Raw genomic sequence first — 24393 nt, 5'->3', positions numbered from 1 at the left:
TCAATTCTTATAATTACAACACAAAATGATCTTAAAGCTGAAATTGTATCGTGGTTAGGTTCATAAAAGTCCTTTTTAATCTAGCGTATGAATCTATTTTCAGTTTTGGTTTCATCTCCGTCAAACGGGTATATCGTTGAAGTTCGCGCAAAACGTCATTTCGTTATTGACCAATAAAAAACAACGCCATTAAGTTTCGCGCAAAACATGGCGTCATTTTGGTAACTTGTTTATGACCAGAAAGTAGCGCCATGAATATTCATGTATAAATTTGCATACGAAGTGGGTTCATCGGAAAATGAAAAACCGGTCACGTGAACAAATTATCCAATCAGAATGCAGCATTCATATGAAAGAGACAGAAGTTGTAATTATATAGAATTGGTAGTAAATTATAGTAAATCATTTCCAAAACCTTTTGTTTTTTCAAAAACAAGGTACATGGTCTTACTTTTGGTGTGTAACATAGTATGGTGGTCGTTTACCATGTTTGTTTAAATCATGTCCCTTGGGTCAAATTTTGCCCGCCCTAGATACTGTTTTTCTATTTATTAGGGAAAATCTTTGCCCCACAAGGCCCAGAGGTTTGTTATTTCGTATGTTACACCGTATAGTTTATGTTTGTAACATCTGATCTGCTCAGTTTTTTCAAAACATTCCCATTGGTTAAACAAGTGCCACGCCTTGGAGGGAAAATCTATCTAATAAATTTTGCTCTAAAATCCCAAGGTGGGGTTTAATATTTGGTATGTTGCATGGTATACTTTTCCTCAACTTATTTTGTTTATAGCATGCCCCTTTTATTATGGGAAAACCTAACCACGCCCAATAATCACATGATTTATAAAGACGTTAAGAGTATATTATTTTAAGAATTGTATTCTCTGAAACAGCGAGGTCCATATTTTTAATACTTTATGTGTCTTATGGTGGTCATCAAATGAGTATTTTTTAATTAAGCTCAAGGGGTTAAAATTGACCCCACCTTAAGGGTTACTTGTTTCTTTAAATATAATTTTTATATGAAAATCTTTTATTGGGGTCTGTTACTGTCTCATACCATATAAAATATGTGTAATACAGACAAACAATCTAGATTAAAGCCATAGTTATATCACAAACATCCACAAACATAGCAGTTCAGATTCTAAATGTATAATGTCTTTGCGTGCACTATTTCTACATAGAAATGTAAGGTCAACAGTTGTGTGTTACACTATTAACAGATCAAAGTCAACGTAATTGTTTCTAAAACTGATGACAATTGGTGGTACTTTAAATAACGTAAGTAAGGAGCGAGACTTTGTGCACACACTTTATGTGTAGGTATCTTACATGCTGAACTAGCGAGGCTTTGCACTTAGGGCCATAATAATTGTTACTGAAAATAAAATAAAAACACTTGTTAACTGTTGTTTAATTGGAGTTTTTGTTGACAAACGTTAAAATAAGTTGATAAACCTGGTTTTTAGATTTTGATATGGCAGGCGGCATAACACAGGTGGTTTCTAGAAGTTTAACTCATAAGTATGAGTTTTTAGGCTAAGTTTTGACACATTTTTGAGTGTGGAGTTTTATCTCAAACAAAGTAGAAATCAGAGTTCTGATCTTAAACAAATGTTTGAAATATTTTAAATGCAGTGTCACCTGTTATAAACATGGACAGCTCGTTAAATGAAATCAGACGATGTGTAACTTCCGATCTCAAAAGCATCATTTCATCTGAATACATTTATCAAATTGGTTTATCTGTATCCCTCTTAATTATCAGCAAAATGATTAACAATTGTATACAAGGCATTTTCGTAACTTTAATATGGACTTTGACTTCAGTATCAATTTTGTTGATACTGAATACAATGAGTATTTCGAAAGCTTTAAGATAATGAGGTTTATAAACTTTATACACTACTGCAGTATTTAAAAATTGTGTCTTCATGCTACACATTCTGATGTCAATAACACTCATTTTATAAATAAAACGAGTCAAAACTATAGTTAATACATAGCTTGTTACTCAAACGATAGTGCACAATACCCATTCAACATGGAAAATTCTGTCAATTCTGTACAGACAAGTTCAGATTTTGTGAAGGACTATGTTTGCAGTGCTTGCGAAAGTACAAATTATGAAGAAAGTGCTGATATTTTTTGTGAAACATGTACGAAGTTTTATTGCGGAAAATGCATTAATCAACATGATCAATTATTCAAAAACCATTCCAAATTCGGGAGAGGGGAAACAAATAAATGGCCTCTCACAAAGAAAATGGAGGATTTGCTTCTGACATGTGATATCCACAACAAGAAACTAAACATGTTTTGCCAGGACCACGATCGGCTATGCTGCTCTGATTGCGTTCTATTGAATCACAGGTAGGTGACGCACAATCATAAAATAAATTAAAAATAATTGAGGTAATATAAATGCTGCAGTCATACTCATCAATCAAATATCTTTATAATGATCATTTTACACCTTCTCTATGAATTAAAATGTGCAAAAATAATTATAGTAGGAATTAAAAGAGTGCATGTATTGTTTTTATGCCAAGTGTTCTATATATTAAGGGTTTTCACTGGTAGGGTACTACTGTATTTATTGAAAATATTGCCAAAGTTTTCTTTTTCAATTTGTTAACAGTTAGTTAATATTAGGAGACATGACGGCGATTCTTGTATGATAAGTTTCGGGACATTATAATATAATGTATTTTAATATATTATTTAGGCCAAGTTTGAAACATTTTTTTTTGTAAATGATGTACTTTAACCAAATATGTTATACGTCAAAATGGTTAATTTGTTTATGATGCTAAATGTTTCTTTTTCAGACAGTGTACCAAGGTGGCTCTAATTTCTGAGTCAGTCAAAATGTTTTCATTCGATATGCAACAGTTGTCAATCAGCCTTCAAACTATTCTTAATCAACTTAATATGTTTAAAAGGACACAAGAGGCAAGCATTAAATGCGTTGATGTATCGTACGGAGAAAAACTGCAAGAAATCCGAGACATGCGTAACAAATTGAATGCTACTTTGGATGAGCTTGAAAATACAACCTTGAAAAAACTGGATGAAATAAGGAGCACTTTGCAAACCTCTCTGAAAGAAGACGTTGAAAACTGCAGGAGACTGAAGGATAAACTGCAACAACTTAGTGAAGCTGTACAGAACCTGGGTGAAAAGAGCAATAACGAAATTCAGTTCACAGCCTGCAGGAAATGTCTAGAAAAAATACAAGAGTCTGAGACCTTTCTGAAGGAAAACCCTGTAAAGGGTCTGAATACAATGAAATTCCAGGCAAACATTGACATTCAACAGTACCTGTCTAAAAACTCATGTCTGGGAAGGTTTGTAGTAATGAATCCAAACCAGGTATTGACAGTAAAGAGGAAGTCCGAGTATAATGTGAAAAGATCGAATGACACTAGTTCGACTTGCTTCATCGTATGAATTTGCAGCCTTCCTACTGGCCATGTTATTGTTGTTGATCATAACAATAAAAGAGTAAAGCTTTTTGATCAGCAGTTCAATTTAGTTAGTTACTTTGAAATGTCTGGTCAGTTAAGGGACGTTTGTCAGATTACATCCAGTGAGGTGGCTGTGACTGTTGAAAGTTGTGTGCAGTTCATCTGTGTGAAAAACGGACAGCTTGTTAATGGGGGAAGGTTTAATTTACGGCATCGTGCTGTCGGCATTGCCCATCATTATGGACAGTTATACGTCACCTCTAGCACTGCCCTGTACCACTACACTATGTCTGGGACACTTGTAAAAATGCTGTATGAGGATACAGGAGGTGGATGTAGAGGTATATGTTTTTTAAACATGTAATAATTAAACGCATACACAGTACATTCATGTACCGATATTTAAATCCAACAGAAGGTCTATTAAAAACTCGTGTGAACTATTACAAAAGTAAGTTTAGTTTTGTTTGTGTAATGAACAAAAAGATTTATGTATTTAATCCTGATTTACCTTTATTTTAACATGTTTAATGTTTCACAGTGTTTAAGTGTGCAGTTAGTCCTGCTGGGGACAGGATCTATGTCACAAACTGCAACCAGCACACGCTCCTCACACTGGCCATGGATGGCAACCTGATATTCACCTTCACTGACACGCAACTACAAGAACCATGGGGTGTTCATGTTACCAATGAAGGGCAGGTGTTGGTCTGTGGAAGCAGCTCCAACACTGTAATACAGGTGGATCGTGAGGGCAGAAAGAAGCTTGCAACGCTGCTTTCACGGAAAGATGTTAGAAGACCGTTGTCTGTCTGCTCCTATGATAATATTGACCAGATCACTGTGGGACTAGACTTAAACAACAAAATTATTGTTCTGGAACGCCAATAGCATTTTCTGTTGAATATGTATATATATATAATGTTGTTAATGTAATTGACGATTAGTTTTTGAGTGACACCATTAACAATATCAGTCTAGACCACGTACTGGAAGAATCCTAGCTGTAAACATGTACAAACTGTTTATTGTTTTGTAAATAACTATAAAATATTTAATTTGCAATTAAGCTTCCTTAACCAGGTTTTTAAAGAAGTAGCTTACATGCACGTGTATGATAGGATTGCAAATTGGGCCAGCTGGGGCAAGGTAACTGTTACTAAAGGTAGAAAAAAAGGTTTCCATTCAACAACTTAAGTTTCCATGGAGGTTATGCGTTGTATTTATCTTTTTTTGGGTGTAGGTAATTTATATATACACCTTTCTTGCTAAGTTAAATGAAACCAATTTAATTAATTTGTAAAATGGTTTAATATCTAGTTTCTTTTCATGTTAACGTTTGTGGTAATCATTAATAATTATTTTGCTTTAAATTTACATATGCTATATATTACCAATAATGTTATTTAACTTCATATATGTATTTGTGGTGATAATATCAGGGGACTGACAAATGAAGAATAGTCGAGCGTGCATGTGTGTGGGGGGGGGGGGAGGAAGGGGGGCTCTCGTTCGTCCAATATTTATGAAACCTGTGAAAACCAGCCTATTAAAACTAAGAATATATATATTCAATAATTTCTTAAAGTTTGAGTCGAACTTGGCATTAACGACCTCTTGTTCAATAGTTCTTTATGAAATAAATTTTACGTTAACGCCATTGGTAGCTTTATAACAATCCAAGACAGAACATTTTTCTATTGGATCATAGTATATTCTTTATTCTTTACCCATTTATGCCTAGTGGACTCTCCCATCCTTCTAAATTGGAATAATTTATTTCAAAAATTAGGGATGTCTAGTATATTTATTTCTAAATTTAGAATATTTCTTACAGAAATTCCTTTAAGCAAACAGCGCAGACCCTGATGAGACGCCGCATCATGCGGCGCCTCATCTGGGTCTACGCTGTTTGCCAAGGCCTATTTTTCTCGACGCTAGGCATAAATGGGTTAATTGAACTTAATTCTATGAATGGGTTGGCGAATAAAGGCCTCGGACTCGTAGGCTTGTGCTAATTTCTATGGGCTAAACATTAGGTTTTTACACTTAAGTTTTCCACCATTTTATATCTGAAGTGTATTAATGTTCATATACACGGTTATGTGTTAGAAAGGTTACTGATATAATTTCAACTGTCCACAGTAAGTTATAATTTGGTGCCTAGATCGAATATTTTTGTTTCATAAAGTACTACAAAATAATTTGTATTCGTCCGCAGGAAAAATCGCTGTTTTTCAATGATGACAATTTTGTGGAAATGTAAATTTGTATATTCCAGATTTTGGCAGATAAAAATCATAATTTACGTCGATCGTTTTCCGATGCGTTTTTAATTCTTTCCCGAAAAAAATCGCGATGTGCCGCGGGAATGACTTAGGTTGTCTGTATTGATCATATGCCATTTATTTCGTGCATTGTTATGATATGAAAGTAACGAGTAATGTTTATTGCATGTAAATTAACTAGGTAACACGTCATTTTTTTATTTAATTTATTAATTTCGACCCGCTGCGTGTTGTCTGTTTATGATTCAACATCCCTGAAAAACATAACACAGACGCTGGGCAAGATGGGTTTAAACATTTAGCGCTAGGCTCATCCTTAATAGTACATAAACAAAGTTAACGGCATCGAAACAGTTTTACAAGAAACTGTCAGCTAAATCAGAGGGGGTAATCACGTGATAGTCAAGCTGGCGACGCCCATGCCGAGACAGTTATACCCTTACTTACTTTTTTCAATTTTTTAAATGACGCTCAATTTCGAGACAAAAGGTGTAAAAAGGTGATAAGCGTTTATTTTGTATTAAAAATCGCTTTATATCTCGACTTTACTCCCCGCACATTTTCTTACTGGAGCTATAATTTGGTCATCCCGTAAAGAAATTTCGCAGCGAGTAAAGTCGAGATATAGATCGAATATGAATACAAAATAAACGCTTGTAACTTTCTTGCCGATATGGCTGGAAAGTGAGCGGCATTTTAAAAATTAATACAAGTAATAAAGGGTATAAAACTACAAAAATACCTGCCTCGGCATCGACGTCGCAATCTTGACTATCACGTGATTACCCCATCTGTAAGTACAAAGATTAATGTACTAGTTACCGTTTGTTTTGTATCTGACTTTATCTGAATTACAAAACAACCGCAGCAAGTGTGCGTGGATTACGTTTGATATGAATGTATTTTATGGCTACGGTAATATGGTCTGTAAAATGTTAAAACGGAAATAATTATTCGTTGGAAATTTAACCCGTTTATGCCTAGTGTCGAGAAAAAAGGCCTTGGCAAACAGCGTAGACCCAGATGAGGCGCCGCATGATGCGGCGTCTCATCAGGGTCTGCGCTGTTTGCTTAAAGGAATTTCTGTAAGAAATATTCTAAATTTAGAAATAAATATACTAGACATCCCTAATTTTGGAAATAAATTGATCCAATTGAGAAGGATGGGAGAGTCCACTAGGCATAAATGTGTAAAATTCGAAGATCAGTCGACCAACGCAGTCGATACATTTATATCCCATAAATAATAATGATTTTACATTTATTAATACAACGTTTGATTCCTGCAACTGTATGCACCAGATTTCATCGAATAATTAAGTCTTAATACAGGTCTGTAATCTTTATGAAATATATCAGTGTTAGAATTCAGTACACACAAAATATTTTAGCTCATCATAGCAAGGCTTTCTTATCCGCTTTTGTTTACCGTGGCATACCCGTTGTCAAAGTCTCTTTCAAGTTCGCCGTGGCGTTATAGATGAGGTGTCCGCCTAGCGATAGGGAGGTCACGGGTTTAATCCCCACTCATGGAGCATTCTCTAGATCTTCCACAAAGACACCAAGTAGTGCGTTCCGTTACAGCGAACGTTCGCCAATGATCGTTCGTTTCCGATTCGGTCTTATTGAACGATAAGTTCGGCGCGAACGTTTCAAGATGGCGGCTCCCAGAAAATTGATTGCGATTTTGATGGAAGAAATCGCGAATTACAATATTGTATCAGAGGAAAGGTCGTCGGAAGACTAAATACTGACTATTTCATAATACAAAACTATAAATACCCGTATTCTTTTTTAAATTAAGACTTAAATAAAAGATATTTCAAAATTAATAAAACCTATAATAGTTTTATTATAATTATAAGTGGTGTGGATGCGATAGTGTTATTTTTCATTAGCGATCGAAATTTAGTGTAAGAGGAGCATTGAATCAGTTATAAAATAAAGCCCTAAAATAGTGCAATACATTACAATCTTCAATTGAAATTGTAACTTTCTTTTACATTGAATGAATTTTCGTTTCGTTTTCATTTAATGAAAATATTTATAAATTTTAGCATTCAAATGGAAACAAACACATGCATATTTTGCGAATTGAACTGTCTTTGAATGCACATGTATATTGAAAACTCTTTTGTAGTGATAATGAGCGATACAATTCTGGCATTTTATTATACCATAAATCAATACATTTATTTTACCCAAGTATTTTATATCCATATTATGATCAAACGCGATTGCTTGTTTTCACGATGAGGTTTCGAACATTGCAGTAACGCACGATATTTAAACGTTATATTTGCAGGTACCCGTTAAATACGTTAATTGTGTAGCAGTAAATTTCCACAATATTTTTAATGTATTGTTATTAATAAACACGTTTTTGTTATGTTTAAACAGAGACGTAGGTCTCTGGTTTAAACTGGCTAATATATATACTTAATAGTTCCTGTTCATCCATTTCGGACAAATGTACGTCTATTTTTTTAAAATATGTTCAAATACTTTATTAAAGCAACTGTTAAGTTTTTGGCTTAATATGCCAAGAGATGACATGGAGGTATCATAAATCGTGTTTAATGACCAGACACCTGCGGTTTATGACCCCATACAGAGACATACAAGTATAGGTCCCTGGGTTTATGACACCCTGTTTTCTTAGTAATTGTCTGGACAGTATCCGATCATATCGAGATAATCGGTTTGTGATAAACAAAGGGGCAATTAAACACTGGGTGGTTAAAAATGCTGAAATAAAGAGTGTCAACATTGGTGTGAACAATTAAATAAAACATTTACATGTATCAAGAGGATTTAGTTAATCTGTAACAAGGTAAGTTTTTACAGACATATAGGTTCAAATCAGTTTCTTTATGTTGATTACATAAAAATAATCAATGTGTTGTTTGTTTTCGTCCTTATTTTCGTTCGTTCATTGGATTCTATTTAATCTGAAAGAATTTCAATTTCTGAGCATTTTGTTGTTCTGAAAAGGGTCGCGAATATGATTGAAACCTTATCACGATGCGGTTCATCAAACGCAACCAATAGCAGAATGGCCGCAGTGTTGACGGCCAAAATTGGAGCATGCGCAAACTTGACGTCATTATCGAAATCCCCCAAACCTCCTATACACTTTTTTATAATTCAATTCATTCTATGTACTACAAAAAAATACAAAAAATATCGAAGTTACACTGAACAACAACGACCACTTATATGTCCGCCATCTTGGTTTCGCTAGCGAACTACCTCCCGAGAGGGTTCGCTTCGGTTCGCGAACGTTCGCTGCGAACCGAGCGTTCAAAAGCGAACGTTCGCGTCCGTTCGCGAACTATAGCGAACGTTCGCTGTAACTGAACGCACTGCTGTTAACTTAACCAAAACATTCCCACAATGCATTTTCTAATGACGTAATTTTCGCGCGAAGTTTCACGCTTCGATTTCGTTAACCAGGGACCTATACAAACAATTGTTTGTATAGGTCCCTGCGTTAACAAACAAAATAAGCAGCGACATGTATTTTTTTAATCAAATTTATTTACAAATGAATTCACAAATAAATTGTACATTTTAACTATGAATTCATCAAATTATGAACATATAACCAGGGAAATGTTTTTAATGATGTCGGGATTAGCATTATTTAGCGGAATCTCTGTTGCTTCCAACTGCGAGAGAGTGCTTGCAAAGACGCCTATTTTTCTTGTTGTTTTAAGTGATGTAACATATTCATGGTCGTCGTAACATGCTAGCCTATTCTTCTAATTTGGCTTATAGCCCGTTTTCATGACTGCGTTATAAAATAATAACTTTCGCCAAATAACGATTCTTACACATTCAAAGCACAACGCTGGGTAGATCATTAACTTAAAATTACATCCGAAAATCACTCTGTCTGCAGTCCAATATTGACAAACTTCAACGAATGCGATCCTTTGATATTGTATTTGCTTAACCCATTTATGCCTAACGTCTAGAAAAAAGGCCTTGGCAAACAGCGTAGACCCAGATGAGACGCCGCATGATGCAACGTCTCATCTGGGTCTGCGCTGTTTGCTTCAAGGAATTTCTGTAAGAAATATTCTAAATTTAGAAATAAATATACTAGACATCCCTAATTTTGGAAATAAATTGATCGAATTTAGAAGGATGTGAGAGTCCACTAGGCATAAATGGGCCTTAAATGATTTTATAGTTCCGGATTGGGTTTTGTAAAGTGCAGAGAGATAATATGGTATATAAACACTTTCACTGCATTGATTTAATCAAGATCGAGGTTTTCATCCACCACAATGTTATCATAAGAGATATTCAAACATTGAGCACCGCTCATATTGTATGTAATTTAGTAAACAATTATAACCCAATGTTAATCTTAAAGAGAGTATGTACGATTTTGTCAAATATTTATGAATTTATATAAAATGTGTAAAAAAGTAAGCCAGATATTTAATTCTGAAATCGAAAATGTCTGTCGAATTCGCCAGCATGTATATCATTCATGTACGATGTGAATCTAAATTTAGTTTCAATGATCATTTTTAGTTTTGAGCTTTAGCTAACGACTAATGTAGAGAGGCAGTTTTGCAAGTCAGTCTGCTTTAGCTACGCTTGGCACGACAACTGCAAGTCAGTCTGTTGTAAGCTACGCTAGGAACGATAAACACTGCCTGTCTGCACTACCTGCAGTAAAAGTATGCGGACGACGAATGCTAGGAGCGTCTGCTCTACTACTGCAGTGTAACAGCTTGTAAGACGACATTGGCCAGTCTAGTGTTTATCATTGAAATCTGTACATATTGGCTGCTTTCAGAGAAAACGGGGCTTAATGCATGTCAAATAAGATTATGATTTAAAAAAAAACATCACATCTCAACCTGTGCTTTAAGACACACTCTTTATAAATTTGAATGTGGTGTGTTCTTTTCAAACGTTCGATATAAAAAGCTATAACATAATTTTGAAAACTGAGTTGCGTCTAAGATTATACAACAGCGAACAACTTCAGTGCCTTCAGCGCGTTGATAATTTCCTGCAAGGATATCTCTTCATACGACCCACGAATACTAACTCCGATCCTAATAAAAAGACGAATGCTTCGGTTAGTGTAGGAAAATATGTACGAAATATCTTCGTCACAACCGGCTCGGGGCGCTAATTTGTCTTTGCTGCATTTTATGAAATTCGTCTTTAATGTATAATTGTTCTTGCCTATTTTGTGCTATTGTAACATATTTTTATCAATATATTACAATTTAACACATTTAAAAATCGTATAATCTCAATTTAAGTACGGTCACTTGAGTTAAGAAGATAATACAATTTCATAGCGGTTATTTACTAGTATTTTATATGCTTTGCCAAAGTATCGGTCATGAAGCATCTTAGAATCGTTCTTTAATAAAAATATCATCTCCAATTAAGTGTGTTAGCCACCTATATCCGTGATCTTTCATGAACGTCATTATTTTGTCTCTATGTTGATCCGTTTCTATGGTGAAGACATCAATGTCAATTTGGTTCCAATCAATGGACTCCAGGATGTACAATTCCGCGCCTTCAACATCCAGTGAGAAGTAATCCACCTTTCTCGTCCCAATCACGTCCAGAATGTCCAAGAGGCTGTAACATTGAACGGTAACGGCTGTGTTGTACGTTTTGTCATTTTTAAAATTGGCACGTTCGCTGTTTATTCTATACCTGTGTTGTGCAGTTATGACTGCATCTGCACTGGAAATCATACCGGCGATAGTAAATGTCAATGACGTATTCGTGTATCCAAGACAACAGTTGATAGCATAACAGTTTCTGTTTACAGAAGCTATGTAAGAAAACATGTGGGGATTGGCTTCAATCAAAAGTCCCGTCCAGTTGTTCTTCATTTCAAAAAGTAATGTGTTTGATAGAGACTGTCCGTCATACGCTCCGATTTCAACAAAAAACCCATTTCTCTTCGACCCAAAGTGATTGCTAAGGTACTTATCTTGCCCATACTGCGAGAAAGAATCCTTGTTCCGTAGATCTGGGTGCAAATTATAACTGCCGTTCCCATGTATCAGTACCTGCCGAATACGATCGCTGACAGTGGGTGTGGAATTTACTCTCTGATCGGAAGATGCTTGTCCATCTGCCTTCAAGTCGACTGGGTCCCAATTCCTTCTTGGGTTTGTTAAGCTGTACACGTTTTCCGTTTTAGTCCGCAACACCACCACAACGACATAAAAAAGAAATGCACAAGTACAAAATCCCACAGTAAACGGCTTCCATGCGTTGTGTAACTTGTTCTTAAACATTTTAAATTACACAAAAAAACTTCAATGGGGTGTATTCCAGGATGCAAATAAAACACAATTATTCGAAAGCATTTAAAATTACAAATCTAGTTAAGTGGCGTGTAGTTAACGCGTGTGTAAGCGGACCTCGACTCATTCTACCCGCCTAATCGAACAAAAAGTTAGCGTGCCAATAACTACAAAATAACTACCGAAGCGTGATGTAAAGAAATGCAATTTACATTGTCCTGCAAAAAAAAGCATTGACTTTGTTTACGTATTTTTGTGTGGTATTATTTACAAGTTTTATTATTTATATGAACAATTGTGGTCTTAAGAACCATTAATTATCTTCATTAATTATCAAGGCGAAATCAGGTGTGGTGCCTATTTGTATTTCTTTTTTGACCTTGCAGTCAAGGATAACCCATGAAAGTGCAAGCACTTATTTCCAATAGGATTCTTTGTTTTTTGATGAAGAGACAGCCAGCAGAAGAGACAGTATTGAGATACAAGGAATGCGATACCCTAGCTCTTTGCGAATAGATCCCTTGATTCTTTAACGTGCTCAGTGTATAGCACCGATACACGCGAGAATTACCTGGGTTTCATACCAGTATATCTCTAGTTATGTGGGAATGAAAATGCACTTGAAGCATTTCTGAAATGTCGAGTGCCCCGGCCGGTAATTGAACCGGGGACCTCTGGAATGGCAGACCTGTGTGTTACCACTAGACCACAGCACCACCTATGTACCCACATTAAGCAAATATAACAATTCATAGACTTTTTTCAATCATCTGCCAGGCGTCGTCATTCGCTTATAATGTGTCAATGGATCAACGCAAATAGGAAGAATTTTGATACAGACGGATATTCGTTCTCAGGCTGTTTTGAAAAACCGGACATCTGTTTCTGCGTTATATTTACAAACCGGACAGTGGTTTGTACATTATTTTTACAACCCGAACATTCGTTCCGACGTTATTTTGACAGCCGGACGTTGGTTCCTACATAATTTTGACACACATGATTGGTTCCTACCATAAGATGCACTTTTTAACATAGTATACGCCGACCCACCAGCAAATATTAAAGATTGCGTATTACATTATATTGTCAGTATTTTGATGGCAGCAAGTCGATGGTGGATACCGGTATCGTGCTAAGTGCTGGCCACCGAATTCGTCTTGGGCATTAGGGTGTGTTGTATTTGTTTAAAAATGATTTTATAATGCCGGTCTGGGTCTCTTAAAGTGTAGAGGGATTATATGGCGAATAAACACTTTCACTGGATTGATTTAATCAAGATGATTTCAGACTTAACCTTTGAGGTTCCCATCCACCACTATGTTTTCATAACAGAAAGTCAAACATTGAGCACGGCTCATATTGTATGTAATTTAGTAAATAATTATAACTCAATGCTAATCTTAAGTACGGTCACTTAAGAAGATAATACAATTTCATAGCGGTTATATTTTTTATTGCGGTAATAAATTGGTTATTTGCCATTCTTAATATTCAAAGCTCGGCAAATATCAAGCACTCTAGTCATGATTTGTGACATGTATACACAATTCTGTTTGTTTTGGTACGCCAAGTAGACTTGATTTCGGACTTTTTATTGCATGCTCGATACATGTATTGACGAAAAATGAAATTATTCTCGGTTTGATAAATACGCTATAGTATGGATGAATACGTGTTATTTAGAAGAGAGATTATGGTAATGGTTTAGCGCGTATAATGCACGGGTTTTGTGTGCATGTTTTAGCGCGAAAGCGCACGAGTTTTTCGTTTTGGGGTATATGTGATTTGCACATCTAGTAAGACGCCATTCGAGGGTTGTTTTTGACAGGCAAAGTTATGGAGCAAGAAAACGAAAGGGTGATAACCCCGCCCGCCCGCCCTTAATGAACATATGTATGGTTAAATAATTGGTTACATTGCTTTTATGTTTATAATTTTGCTATTATAAAGTCTATATTTAGTATATTTTCAGTTCGGTTTTTAGTCCATGTGAGATGGGATCTTAACACGAACCGATTTCTTTACTGGGAAAGACGATGGGTGTATTTTCATTTGAGTCTGAAGCAGCTAAGTTTTCTTGATTATTTTGACTCATTTTTTACATAATATTGTGTTTGAATGAGGTCTTTTAAGTTATGGGTGTCATGTTTTTCGAGACTCTCAATTTCTGGAGATAGTACCTCCAGCATACTTTTTGAAATATTGGTATGTTTAAATGTCAGTGTTATAATTTTTTGTTGTCGTTCGTAATGAACGTTTAATTTTAAAGACATTTTTATTTTACGATTACTTAATATTTTCATTTTGGTGTGACTGGTTAGATGTTGAAGTCGGTTTAATATAGCTGTTAAATTCGTCATATGCATTTATATATTTCTCGGAATATTTATGATTTATCAACATTCTTTATAGATGCTTTATGGATTTTATGGTTTGAGTGATTTGTTTGTTTCTTGTTGATGTCCGGGGTGTGTGCAGGATGCTTTTGATGTTTGTTTGTTATGTTAACTTGCGCAATGAAATTGATAATGTTATAATTACATTTTTTACTATAAAATACTTAATGTTACAGTATCTTAATAGCTGCTTATTTGTAGATTTCTCTAAATTAGAGGTTTTGGGAGGTGATGAAGGCACCTAGACACCGGTCTCGAGCCATGGGTCCTCATACGTCCCCCTGCCATTAAAAGAAAAAATAAGAAAACAAAAATGGCAGTAGGGTTGCGTATCCCGCTCGCGGTTTTACCTGAATCGTTTATTACTACTGATTATTGTATGGGGTGTACGTGAAGTCATGTACACTTCTCTTGATTGGTGGTGGTAGATGAATCTTGCAGATATTAGCAGCTTCTTTGAACAAATTAATGCTTCACATTTGTTTATTTATAATATTTAAGCAAGTTAGCGTGATTGATGGGCATTGGGGGCGTCCTGTGTGCACTGTGGGCATCGGCGGGGATCAGTTTATTCAAATAGTAACTCTTTTTTGAGATATATACTTGACGTCTAATTGTTATGAATACATTTGCACCTTTTCACATGACACACATGTGTATACGAAGTATTCATAATTACATGCCATACAGCATTTAAATAGTATCGTTTCAGTTCTTTATACACCTGAACAAAGATGTTACACCGTTTCCAGTCGTCTCGAGATTCCTCAACTGAGCGGTGCCGTTGAGGTCTATATCCATTGCGCATACAACATATACGGGCGTCAGAAGAATTGTTTTTTGCATTTATTTGTTGAAAGTCCTGTCAAATACAAGCACTCACTCCTATTTTGTCTTTGGTTTATTATTTGTTTGATAATGATAATGATGATGATATGGGTTATAAAGATGATGAGATTTTAATAGTATTTTGAGAATAGAGAATAATAAATTTACTCATAACTATGAGTAAGCCAGTTCAAATAAATCGATAATTAATTAAGGCGTCTTCTATAGATATAAAATATTGTGCGAATATAGAAAGTGTGTCATCAAATAATATAATTTAAATATTGATTCCGTATACAATGTATTTATTTAAAGGACAGAGTTTCGGATCTATTATGTTTGACATGTATTTGAACATAACGCACAGCTAGTATGTTTGTATAATCAAAATGTTGAACGTGATCATTTCGAAGATAAACGAAAATTCGAGTGTACATCATCAAACTATTTTAAATGTTCTGTAATTTTGGCTTTGAACTGGTTGTAATGGTCTAACAAATCTGAAGCGATTTCGTTGTCAGTCATTTCCGCAGACTTTACGCAGATAGACTTTCCTGCGTGTTGTTTTCTCCCTAACTGCGTTCGTCCGAAAATAAATAAAATTGTTTCCTTACTTGCCGTAAGAACAACATTGAAAGCCATAGTTCTATAGAAGGCTTTACTTTCATTCGTTTCAAATTTAAAAGCATATGTAATGTGATTAAACCATTTTGTCGTGAAAAAAAACCCAGCTGATCAGCTACTCAAACACCAAAACATAGTGCAAACACAAAATACATCAGATCATATTCATCTACATGTATATCTCATTCACATTAAAGGCATTACAGGGGCATCCACAGATAAAACCAGTTTGACCTAATGTTAAACAAGAAATATCCTTAAAAAGATATTCTGCGTGTATTTTCTGTACCACTTATCGTAGAAAACGTTCTGTAACAGTGAAACGTTTGTGGGTTATAACATTACGTTTCAGGAGATATATTCAAAACTTGACATGCTCTTCAACTACACCATGCTCTTTAATTACACAAGTATATCATACTCAACTTTATGTTACGTGATTTCACATGCCAATGTGCATGCACTTATCATTTTTCCCTTTTGATTATTGTTTTTTCTCTAATTCCATAAGCTAAGGCATGTTTGTTCGTTAAGTACGGCAATAATTTCATGATGATTCTCGAAAGTAGGCATGAGCACATATAGCCGGACCCGTGTCGTAAGAGCACTTGAATACGTGAGTTCGCCCATGAACACATGGTAAGGTTAACTTTATCTCCGCGATATGACCTAACATGTGTTGAAAACAGCAAACAATATCAAACAAACGAATGAATTATCAAACATAGTATGTGCACTGAAGTGGCTCTGTAATTTCTGGTCCCACCAATACTAATGATAAATGGAATTGAAATGAGAATAACCAAATAATTTGAAATAAACTATAAAATTGAACATAAAAAAACAGATCTGCAAATATTATTTATCAGATTTTTTTTCCAAATCATTTAATACACATAACTACACGCAAGGCATATAAAACACTCCTGACTAAAATTACTATAAAACCAACAGCACTTGCAACTAACAAAAGAATTGAGAATAGTTATACCAAAATAATATGCATAAATCAAATTTGCTCTTTGAGTTGTTATTAAAAACATATACTTAAAATTAGCTTAATCCTGTGATAACACCTTTGTAAGTGACTTTCTTATGACTCTGTCCGTCTTATTAAAGATAATTCACGTGCAATATTACGCGTGACCTACTGCAGCGTGCCAAAAATATTCATGTTTGCCAAAGTATAGGTCTTGTAGCGTCTAAGTTGCGTTCTTTAATAAAAATATCATCTCCAATTAAGTGTGTTAGCCACCTATATTCGTGGTCTTTCATGAACGACATTATTTTGTCTCTATGTTGATCCGTTTCTATGGTGAATACATCAATGTCAATTTGGTTCCAGTCTATGGACTCCAGGATGTACAATTCCGCGCCTTCAACATCCAGTGAGAAGTAATCCACCTTTCTCGTCCCAATCACGTTCAGAATGTCAAAGAGGCTGTAACATTGAACGGTAACGGCTTTGCTGTACGTTTTGTCATTTTTAAAATTGACACGTTCGCTGTTTATTCTATTCCTGTGCTGTGCAGTCATGACTGCATCTGCACTGGAAATCATACCGGCGAGCGTAAATGTCAAGGACGTATTCGTATATCCAAGACAACAGTTGATAGCATAACAGTTTCTGTTTACAGAAGCTATGTTAGAAAACATGTGGGGATTGGCTTCAATCAAAAGTCCCGTCCAGTTGTTCTTCATTTCAAAGAGTAATGTGTTTGATAGAGACTGTCCGTCATACGCTCCGATTTCAACAAAAAAACCATTTCTTTTCGACCCAAAGTGATTGCTAAGGTACTTATCTTGCCCATACTGCGAGAAAGAATTCTTGTTCCGTAGATCTGGGTGCAAATTATAACTGCCGTTTCCATGTATCAGTACCTGCCGAATACGATCGCTGACTGTGGGTGTGGAATTTACTCTCTGATCGGAAGATGCTTGTCCATCTGCCTTCAAGTCGACTGGGTCCCAAATCCTTCTTGGGTTTGTTAAGCTGTACACGTTTTCCGTCTTAGTGCGCGACACAACCACTACGACATAAAAAAGAAATGCACACGTACAAAATCCCACAGTAAACGGCTTCCATGCGTTGTGTAACTTGTTCTTTAACATGTTAAATTCCACAAAAAGTTCAATGGCGTGTATTCCAGAACGCAAATAAAACACAATTGTTCGAAAGCATTTACAATTACAAATACAGTTGAGTGGCGTTTACTTAAAGGGGCCTTTTAACGTTTCGGTAAATTGACAAAATAAAATAAAATGTTTCAGATTAGAGAATTTTCGTTGTAGTTATGATATTTGTGAGGAAATAGTAATACTGAACCTTTACCATGCTCTAAAATATCCATTATATGCATCTTTTGACTATTTAAAAACCTGCAAATTATAAAGCGTTGCAACGCGTAACGATTGGATAATTTGGAGAGTTGTGTTGCTGTCGTTATATTTTGTGATACTACGAAAATTGCTTATAAGTATAACATTCACCACTCATTGTATGAACGCGGATGGCTGAGTAGATAGACTTCAGGGGTCAGTGGTTCGAGCCAAGTTGAGGGTTATTTTTTTCTTTCTTTAATTTTATTCTTGTTTTTTACTGGAGCTTTTTAGATCTAATGTTTACATTGATCAATATGAAGCACTTAATGACAAACTTCAATAAATACCAAAATCTGTGAAAAGGCCCCTTTAACGTGTGTGTAAGCCGACCTCGGATGACCCGGCTTATCGAAAAAACGACACGTGATGTAAAGATAAAAACAATTTACATTGACCCGCAAGATAAAGTTTGATAAGCATTGGCTTTGTTTACGTAGTTTGTTGTGGTATGTTTACAAGTTTCATGATTTATATGAACAATTGTGGTCTTTAGAACCAGCCCCTGGTTCATTTCCAAAATACCTACGTGACTCGGACTCTAAAGAAATTTAAGGGATATATTTTTAGTTTGTAATTTAGTAATTTCCTTTACAACTGTATATATTAAGTCAGGTCGCGTTTTGGATGTACATGTACATGCCTTTAAAGCTTGCAAACGCTGAGCGAATGAGATATTATTACGTATTTAGATAGTTCATGTGTTTCAAGTTCGTTCAGCCACGTTATCGCGCTGTTAATTATGGCCAATTTACATGTTAATATATACAGTTGTTATGTATATTTTATTTTTTTCGTGATGGATGATAGCATTTTGGGTGAGCATTTTGGGTGTTATATACTACATATTCGTCGCCGGCTACTTGTTGCTCGTCCTTTTTGCTTCCGTCGGTATATATTTGGATGTAATTGAAATAGTTATTTGTTATGTGAGTTTGGGCATGCAATAGAGCCACAATCTGGGTCGTTGTCAGATTTCTTAACCATAGTCGTAAGTTGAAAGTCGATATCAGGTCTGGAGAGTGTGCTTAGGCTAAAGAAAGAGGGCACTTGCGTTTTAATATCATTAGTCTGGTAGTACCTGCCTAGCTCGAGTACGTTCTGCGCGTAAGGGAGTCCGAAGGGCGTGTTTTGATTTCTTTTAAAGTAAGCTTGATCTAAAGCTACACTCTCATTAATTGGAAGATTGTTTTTCAAAGGGGCCGTCCGTGCGCGGAATTTCAATTGGTTAATTTCTCTTTGTCGGCTAAGTCACATCGCGGATCGCCCCGGGGTTCCAACAGGGGTGTTTCAAGTTGACACTCCAACAATAATATTATTATCTCTATTATTCATTTGTTGAAATATTTAAGAATAGCTTTTAATGGTATTATCTTTAGTTTTTGCATATATCCATATAAAAAGATATAATTGGTGTTTAGTCAGATACAGTGTAATGGCACACGATTCAATTGGGACATTCCTGATTTGTCTAATTCGGCAAAGGGAATGCCCGATTTAACATATATTGCTACCCCAGTGCCTAGATGTTTTTAGCTGTTCGCGCTAGCGGACAACTTATAAAGAGGGAGTTTTGCAAGTCAGTCTGCTCTTGACTACGCTAGGAACGATAATCACCGCATCTGCCTGTTTATACTTCACCACTGGTACACTGCAGACAGCAAGTGTATGTGTGTATGTAATCAGTATTGTTTGACAGCTTGTGCGACGACATTGGCCAGTCTAGTGTTTAACAGCTTGTGCGACAAAATTGGCAAGTTAATCATTGAAATCTAAACATATTTGCTGCTTTAAGATAAACGGGGCTTAATGCATGTGCACACTTATAAGCCTGGGCAATGCTCACAAGCTGATCAAGGACGACACTTTCTGATAATGGTGTTTTTCGTTTAAAGAGTCTCTCGTACTGGAATGACAATCAATGCATATGCATTAAGCCCTGTTTTCCAAAAATGAAGCTTAAAGTATCTTTTTATTAAAAATTTGAAAAAAAAGATAAAAGTGATAATAACTTCAAAGTAACCTCGCTGACAAGGCAAATACACAAAATCAGTTTTGAATCAAATAAACAACCAATGAGTTCTTAATTTTTACCTTGTGGCATTTTTAGTAAACATCTAAAAAGGACCTTTTCACAGTTTGTCATTAAATGCTTAATAATGATAAATTTTAACATTGGATCTTAAAAGCTCCATTAAAAACAAGAATAAAATTAAAGAAACAAAAAAGTGACCCTAAACTTGGCTCGAACCACTGACCCCTAGCTGGAATAAAAGTCTATCGTTTATACCACTCGGCCATCAATGCTCATACAATAAGAGATGTATTTGATACTTTATATGTATAAGCAATCATCGTTGTATGAAAAACATAACGACAACTAAAGAACTCTCCAAATTATAAAATCGTTTAATTATGTTAATTTACCAAAACGTGAAAAGGTCCATTTAATGTCTTCAGACTTGAAAATTGAATGAGTTCAATACACTGTCAGATCTTACATCATGAATAACTTACAGGTTTAGTGGTTGCTTGTTCGCCTGGGTCCAGAAGATTTAAGCCCAGGAAACTCAATTTCAAATTTGTTTCACAAGGTGCCTAATCTACGTGACTTTTTCGGCTATGTGTGGGACAATCTGATGTAAACAAAACGTCGCTTCAGGTAACGTTTTTGATAATTTCTTCATTATTTCAAAACCATTTTCAAAAAAAAACAAAGACGAGTGCCCGGTCATTGTAAAAAGACACAACTTCGTTAAGTTTGCGCAAAATTAATTAAGTATTTTTTCCAAAAAGTGCAACCGCGTGTTTGAAAACACATGAAGTGAAATGCTATGTGTGGTATATTTTTTGTTCAATCAACAAAAACATTGATTATAATATTGTCGAGGGTTTAAAAAATAGGGCGGACATTGTTATTCTTCATAGATAAGCTACTTACATTGTATGTTTGCGCAAATACATCTAATTCGGAGTGTGTGTATATAAATGTTATACTGCTATGTGTGGGGCACATTTTTAAATGCTATGAGTGGTATACAAGAATTTGCCCGTCAGTTCTGCATTTAATCTGAACACAGTTAAGAATCTAGAACATAAACTTTAGTCTGTCCTGAAAATATACCAAATTAACCAAATGTTACATTATTGTATACTGAAGTAATCGTGTAATGATTAAACAATTTATGTTTAACTGAACATAATTCTTATAAAAGCATACATGTTATGTTGAAATATAATGTTTCTTTGTTTTACTTATTGTCTTTCAATAAATATAATGATTGATATTTCTGCCTGATTATTGATTTTGGTCCATTTTTTAATGAATGACAAAGAAAATAAGAGCACATGCTTAAAAATGGGTTTTACTTCTGCCGTTTTTCAGACTTGAAAAGGATTAGTCGAAAGATCTGTAACGCTTTTAAGGTTCGAAGCTGTGTAAGAACAACATGAACACCATCAAACCACACGGAAGGTGATATGTGGTAAGTTAATTATCAAAACCACAGTGACAGAGACAGGGACCCCGCTTCATTCTGTGATGTTTATGGAAAGCTATTTCAACTAACTAAGCAAACATACCATTTAACATGTATTTGTGCATAAGCAAAACAAAGTGTGTGTATTGATATGTGTGTATATCTATGGGTTTTGTATCTATGTTATTACTAAAATTGATTAGATGAATATAAAATCTGATTATGTGTGTTCATAAAACAGGTGTTTCATAACAAATAACAATTTAAATCCAATGATGCTTGTTTGTGGTCTATTCCAATATCATTTCCATATGAACATCTTCGAATCCAATAATGCTTGTTTGTGGTCTATTCCAATATTATCTCCATATGAATATCTTCAGTATATCAAAATAAACACGTCATTAATAATTAAATTACTTTATAACTAGCATGCACATGTAACAATAGAAATTAAAGCACCAAATACATAAAGAAGTACATTAGTATTTACAAAGAAATTGTAATCAGTCAATTTATGAATTTGCAAATCTTGCTATTCAAACATATGAATGCTCCAATTAAGTCATAACAAATGATCATCGCCAAAACGTCTTGACTTGTGGGGGTTATTATACCAACAAACATATTGAATTGCATCAATACTTCATTTACTCAAATTCAAATGAAATCTGAATAACTGAAAATAGTTTGAGATGTTTAATGAAAATTCTCATTCGCCCCGGTCATGAAAGGGCGCTGCAAGATCTTGTTACCACTGCACCAAGTAATTAACATTAAATCATGTAATGTTGTTCAATTTGTTGAAATGTCAAATTTTTATGTTGTGTTTACTTTGATTGTTTTCTTTCCCTGCAATACTTGCACCATCTGGTAATAAAACAAACAGTCATTTAAACTTTGGAACATTTACTATACATGTTTGTATATGACAACTTTTCATTGATCTTGAAGGTGCTTCCAAAAATACTTTAATCTCCGTGAAAAGAACAAAATACAAATGAAATAAACTGTTAAACTTACCAAAAAAAATAGCATGCGTGATATATCAGATAGCTCAATAGGATTTAGATACAAATACATGATTTTCCAGAAAACAAATGTTATTGATCCTAGTGTCTATTTGTTTAAAAATGCTGTATGATCTCTTTATGCTTATTTAATAACTATCGTTACAGTCAAAAATGCCTACACATTCCTGCTAAAAAACACACAACTAACACTTTTTGTAGTTTTGTTGCAATAATATTCACATGACATCGTGCACAAACAATCCTTACGATTTTGTGTATTAAACAAGTGCATTAGTTGGCAGTAACAATTCACTGAAAATTCAACATTTTGTAACAATCAATTTTATAGAAACAAACAAGAAAAAGTTTGCCCAACGGAACTATTTTCCTGTCCATGCGTGGGTGGCTTTGTGTTTGGAGTTCCCCGACCGTGTTTTGACCTCTCTGCCACACTGTTCGCAAACAAATGGCATTCTAAAAGTAAACAAAATATGAATACAAGTTATCGACAATCATGATAATTTTGAGTAACATGAACGTCTTGATTATCATATTTAAGGCACGCAAAACACTACCAACAATGTTTATTGACCAACTTTTGTTATTCAGACAGAATTTAACTATTATTGACGTTAATGTCAATCTTTCGATTCTCTAGTTTAGTTTGTATACCAAACATAGCATTAAAAAAAAATTTGTCCCACACATAGCATCATTACATTTTCATACACACACTCCGAATCAGATGTATTTGCGCAAACATACAATGTATGTAGCTTCTCTATGAAGAATTACAATGTCAGCCCTTTTTTTAAAACCCTCGACAACATTGTAATCAACATTTTTGTTGATCGAATAAAAAATATACCACACATAGCATTTCACTTTGTGTGTTTTCAAGCACGCGGTTGCACTTTTTGGAAAAAATACTCAATTAATTTCACGCAAACTTACCAAAGTTGTGTCTTTTGACAAAGACCGGGCACTCGTCTTTGTTTTTTTTTGAAAATGGTTTTGAAATAATGAAGAAATTATCAAAAACGTTACATGAAGCGACGTTTTGTTTACACCCGATTGTCCCACACATAGCCGAAAAAGTCACGTGGTTCAGGCACCTTGTTTCATTTGGGCTAAAAAGCAAGGCAACTAGCTTTTTCAAAGCTTGAGCAACTCAATCCAATTAAACATAGAATACAAATTGGCGACTGTGGATCAATAAGGCCTAGGAAATTATTCAATGCCGGCTCACAACAAGACATGAAACATTAAAAGTATTATATACACATAACAGAACATGTACATGATTCTAGGCTTGTTGTTCTTTAGCAAGGCAACCAAAATTCTAAAGATGGTTGCCAGTGCAGCAACCAATTGCGAAAAAAAAACATAATTCATTGTTGTTATTTTGTCTGAGTTATCTCTATAACATAAATATGAGGACAAACAGTGCACACACATCTCGACCTGTGCTTTAAGACACACTCTTTATATATTTGAATGGGTTGTGTTTATTTCAAACTTGCGATAAAAAACGCTATAACATAATTTTGAAAACTGAGTCGGTCTAAGATTATGAAATAGCGAACAACTTCAGTGTCTTCAGCG

The 24393-nt window shown here is 34.9% G+C and overlaps 3 protein-coding genes across 4 annotated transcripts; 1 reads left to right on the top strand and 2 right to left on the bottom strand.

The window, feature by feature from the left end:
- The first annotated feature begins 1830 nt into the window (after positions 1-1830).
- On the top strand, positions 1831-5782 carry LOC127860935 (uncharacterized). 2 transcript variants are annotated; one of them, XM_052399250.1, is made up of 3 exons: positions 1831-2376; positions 2835-3814; positions 4015-5782. In XM_052399250.1, the coding sequence occupies exons 2-3, from the start codon at positions 3556-3558 to the stop codon at positions 4362-4364; spliced, it is 609 nt and encodes a 202-aa protein (XP_052255210.1). In that variant the 5' UTR covers positions 1831-2376; positions 2835-3555; the 3' UTR covers positions 4365-5782. The 2 variants fall into 2 exon arrangements, 1 of the variants encoding a protein (XP_052255210.1); XR_008039972.1 differs by having other exon boundaries at positions 1833-2376.
- A 5245-nt stretch (positions 5783-11027) lies between these two features.
- On the bottom strand, positions 11028-12414 carry LOC127860526 (uncharacterized). Its single transcript, XM_052398639.1, has one exon. It carries the CDS (start codon positions 12055-12057, stop codon positions 11149-11151), a length of 909 nt encoding a protein of 302 aa, XP_052254599.1. The 5' UTR covers positions 12058-12414; the 3' UTR covers positions 11028-11148.
- A 4351-nt stretch (positions 12415-16765) lies between these two features.
- Positions 16766-18133, bottom strand: LOC127860525 (uncharacterized). Its single transcript, XM_052398638.1, has one exon. The coding sequence runs from the start codon at positions 18027-18029 to the stop codon at positions 17088-17090; it is 942 nt and encodes a 313-aa protein (XP_052254598.1). The 5' UTR covers positions 18030-18133; the 3' UTR covers positions 16766-17087.
- Between the last annotated feature and the right edge of the window lie 6260 nt (positions 18134-24393).

The sequence above is a fragment of the Dreissena polymorpha genome, chromosome 15, assembly GCF_020536995.1.
Source record: "Dreissena polymorpha isolate Duluth1 chromosome 15, UMN_Dpol_1.0, whole genome shotgun sequence".
NCBI classification, from domain to species: domain Eukaryota; kingdom Metazoa; phylum Mollusca; class Bivalvia; order Myida; family Dreissenidae; genus Dreissena; species Dreissena polymorpha.
This window is presented reverse-complemented; position numbering and strand designations above follow the sequence as displayed.

What these genes read in the sequence shown, in the direction of transcription:
- LOC127860935 (XM_052399250.1), top strand. Translation starts at nt 3,556, where the DNA reads ATGTCTGGTCAGTTAAGGGACGTTTGTCAGATTACATCCAGTGAGGTG. An exon ending in TACAGGAGGTGGATGTAGAG is followed by an intron (nt 3,815 to 4,014) that starts GTATATGTTTTT and finishes AATGTTTCACAG; the next exon opens with TGTTTAAGTGTGCAGTTAGT.
- LOC127860526 (XM_052398639.1), bottom strand. Translation starts at nt 12,057, where the DNA reads ATGTTTAAGAACAAGTTACACAACGCATGGAAGCCGTTTACTGTGGGA.
- LOC127860525 (XM_052398638.1), bottom strand. Translation starts at nt 18,029, where the DNA reads ATGTTAAAGAACAAGTTACACAACGCATGGAAGCCGTTTACTGTGGGA.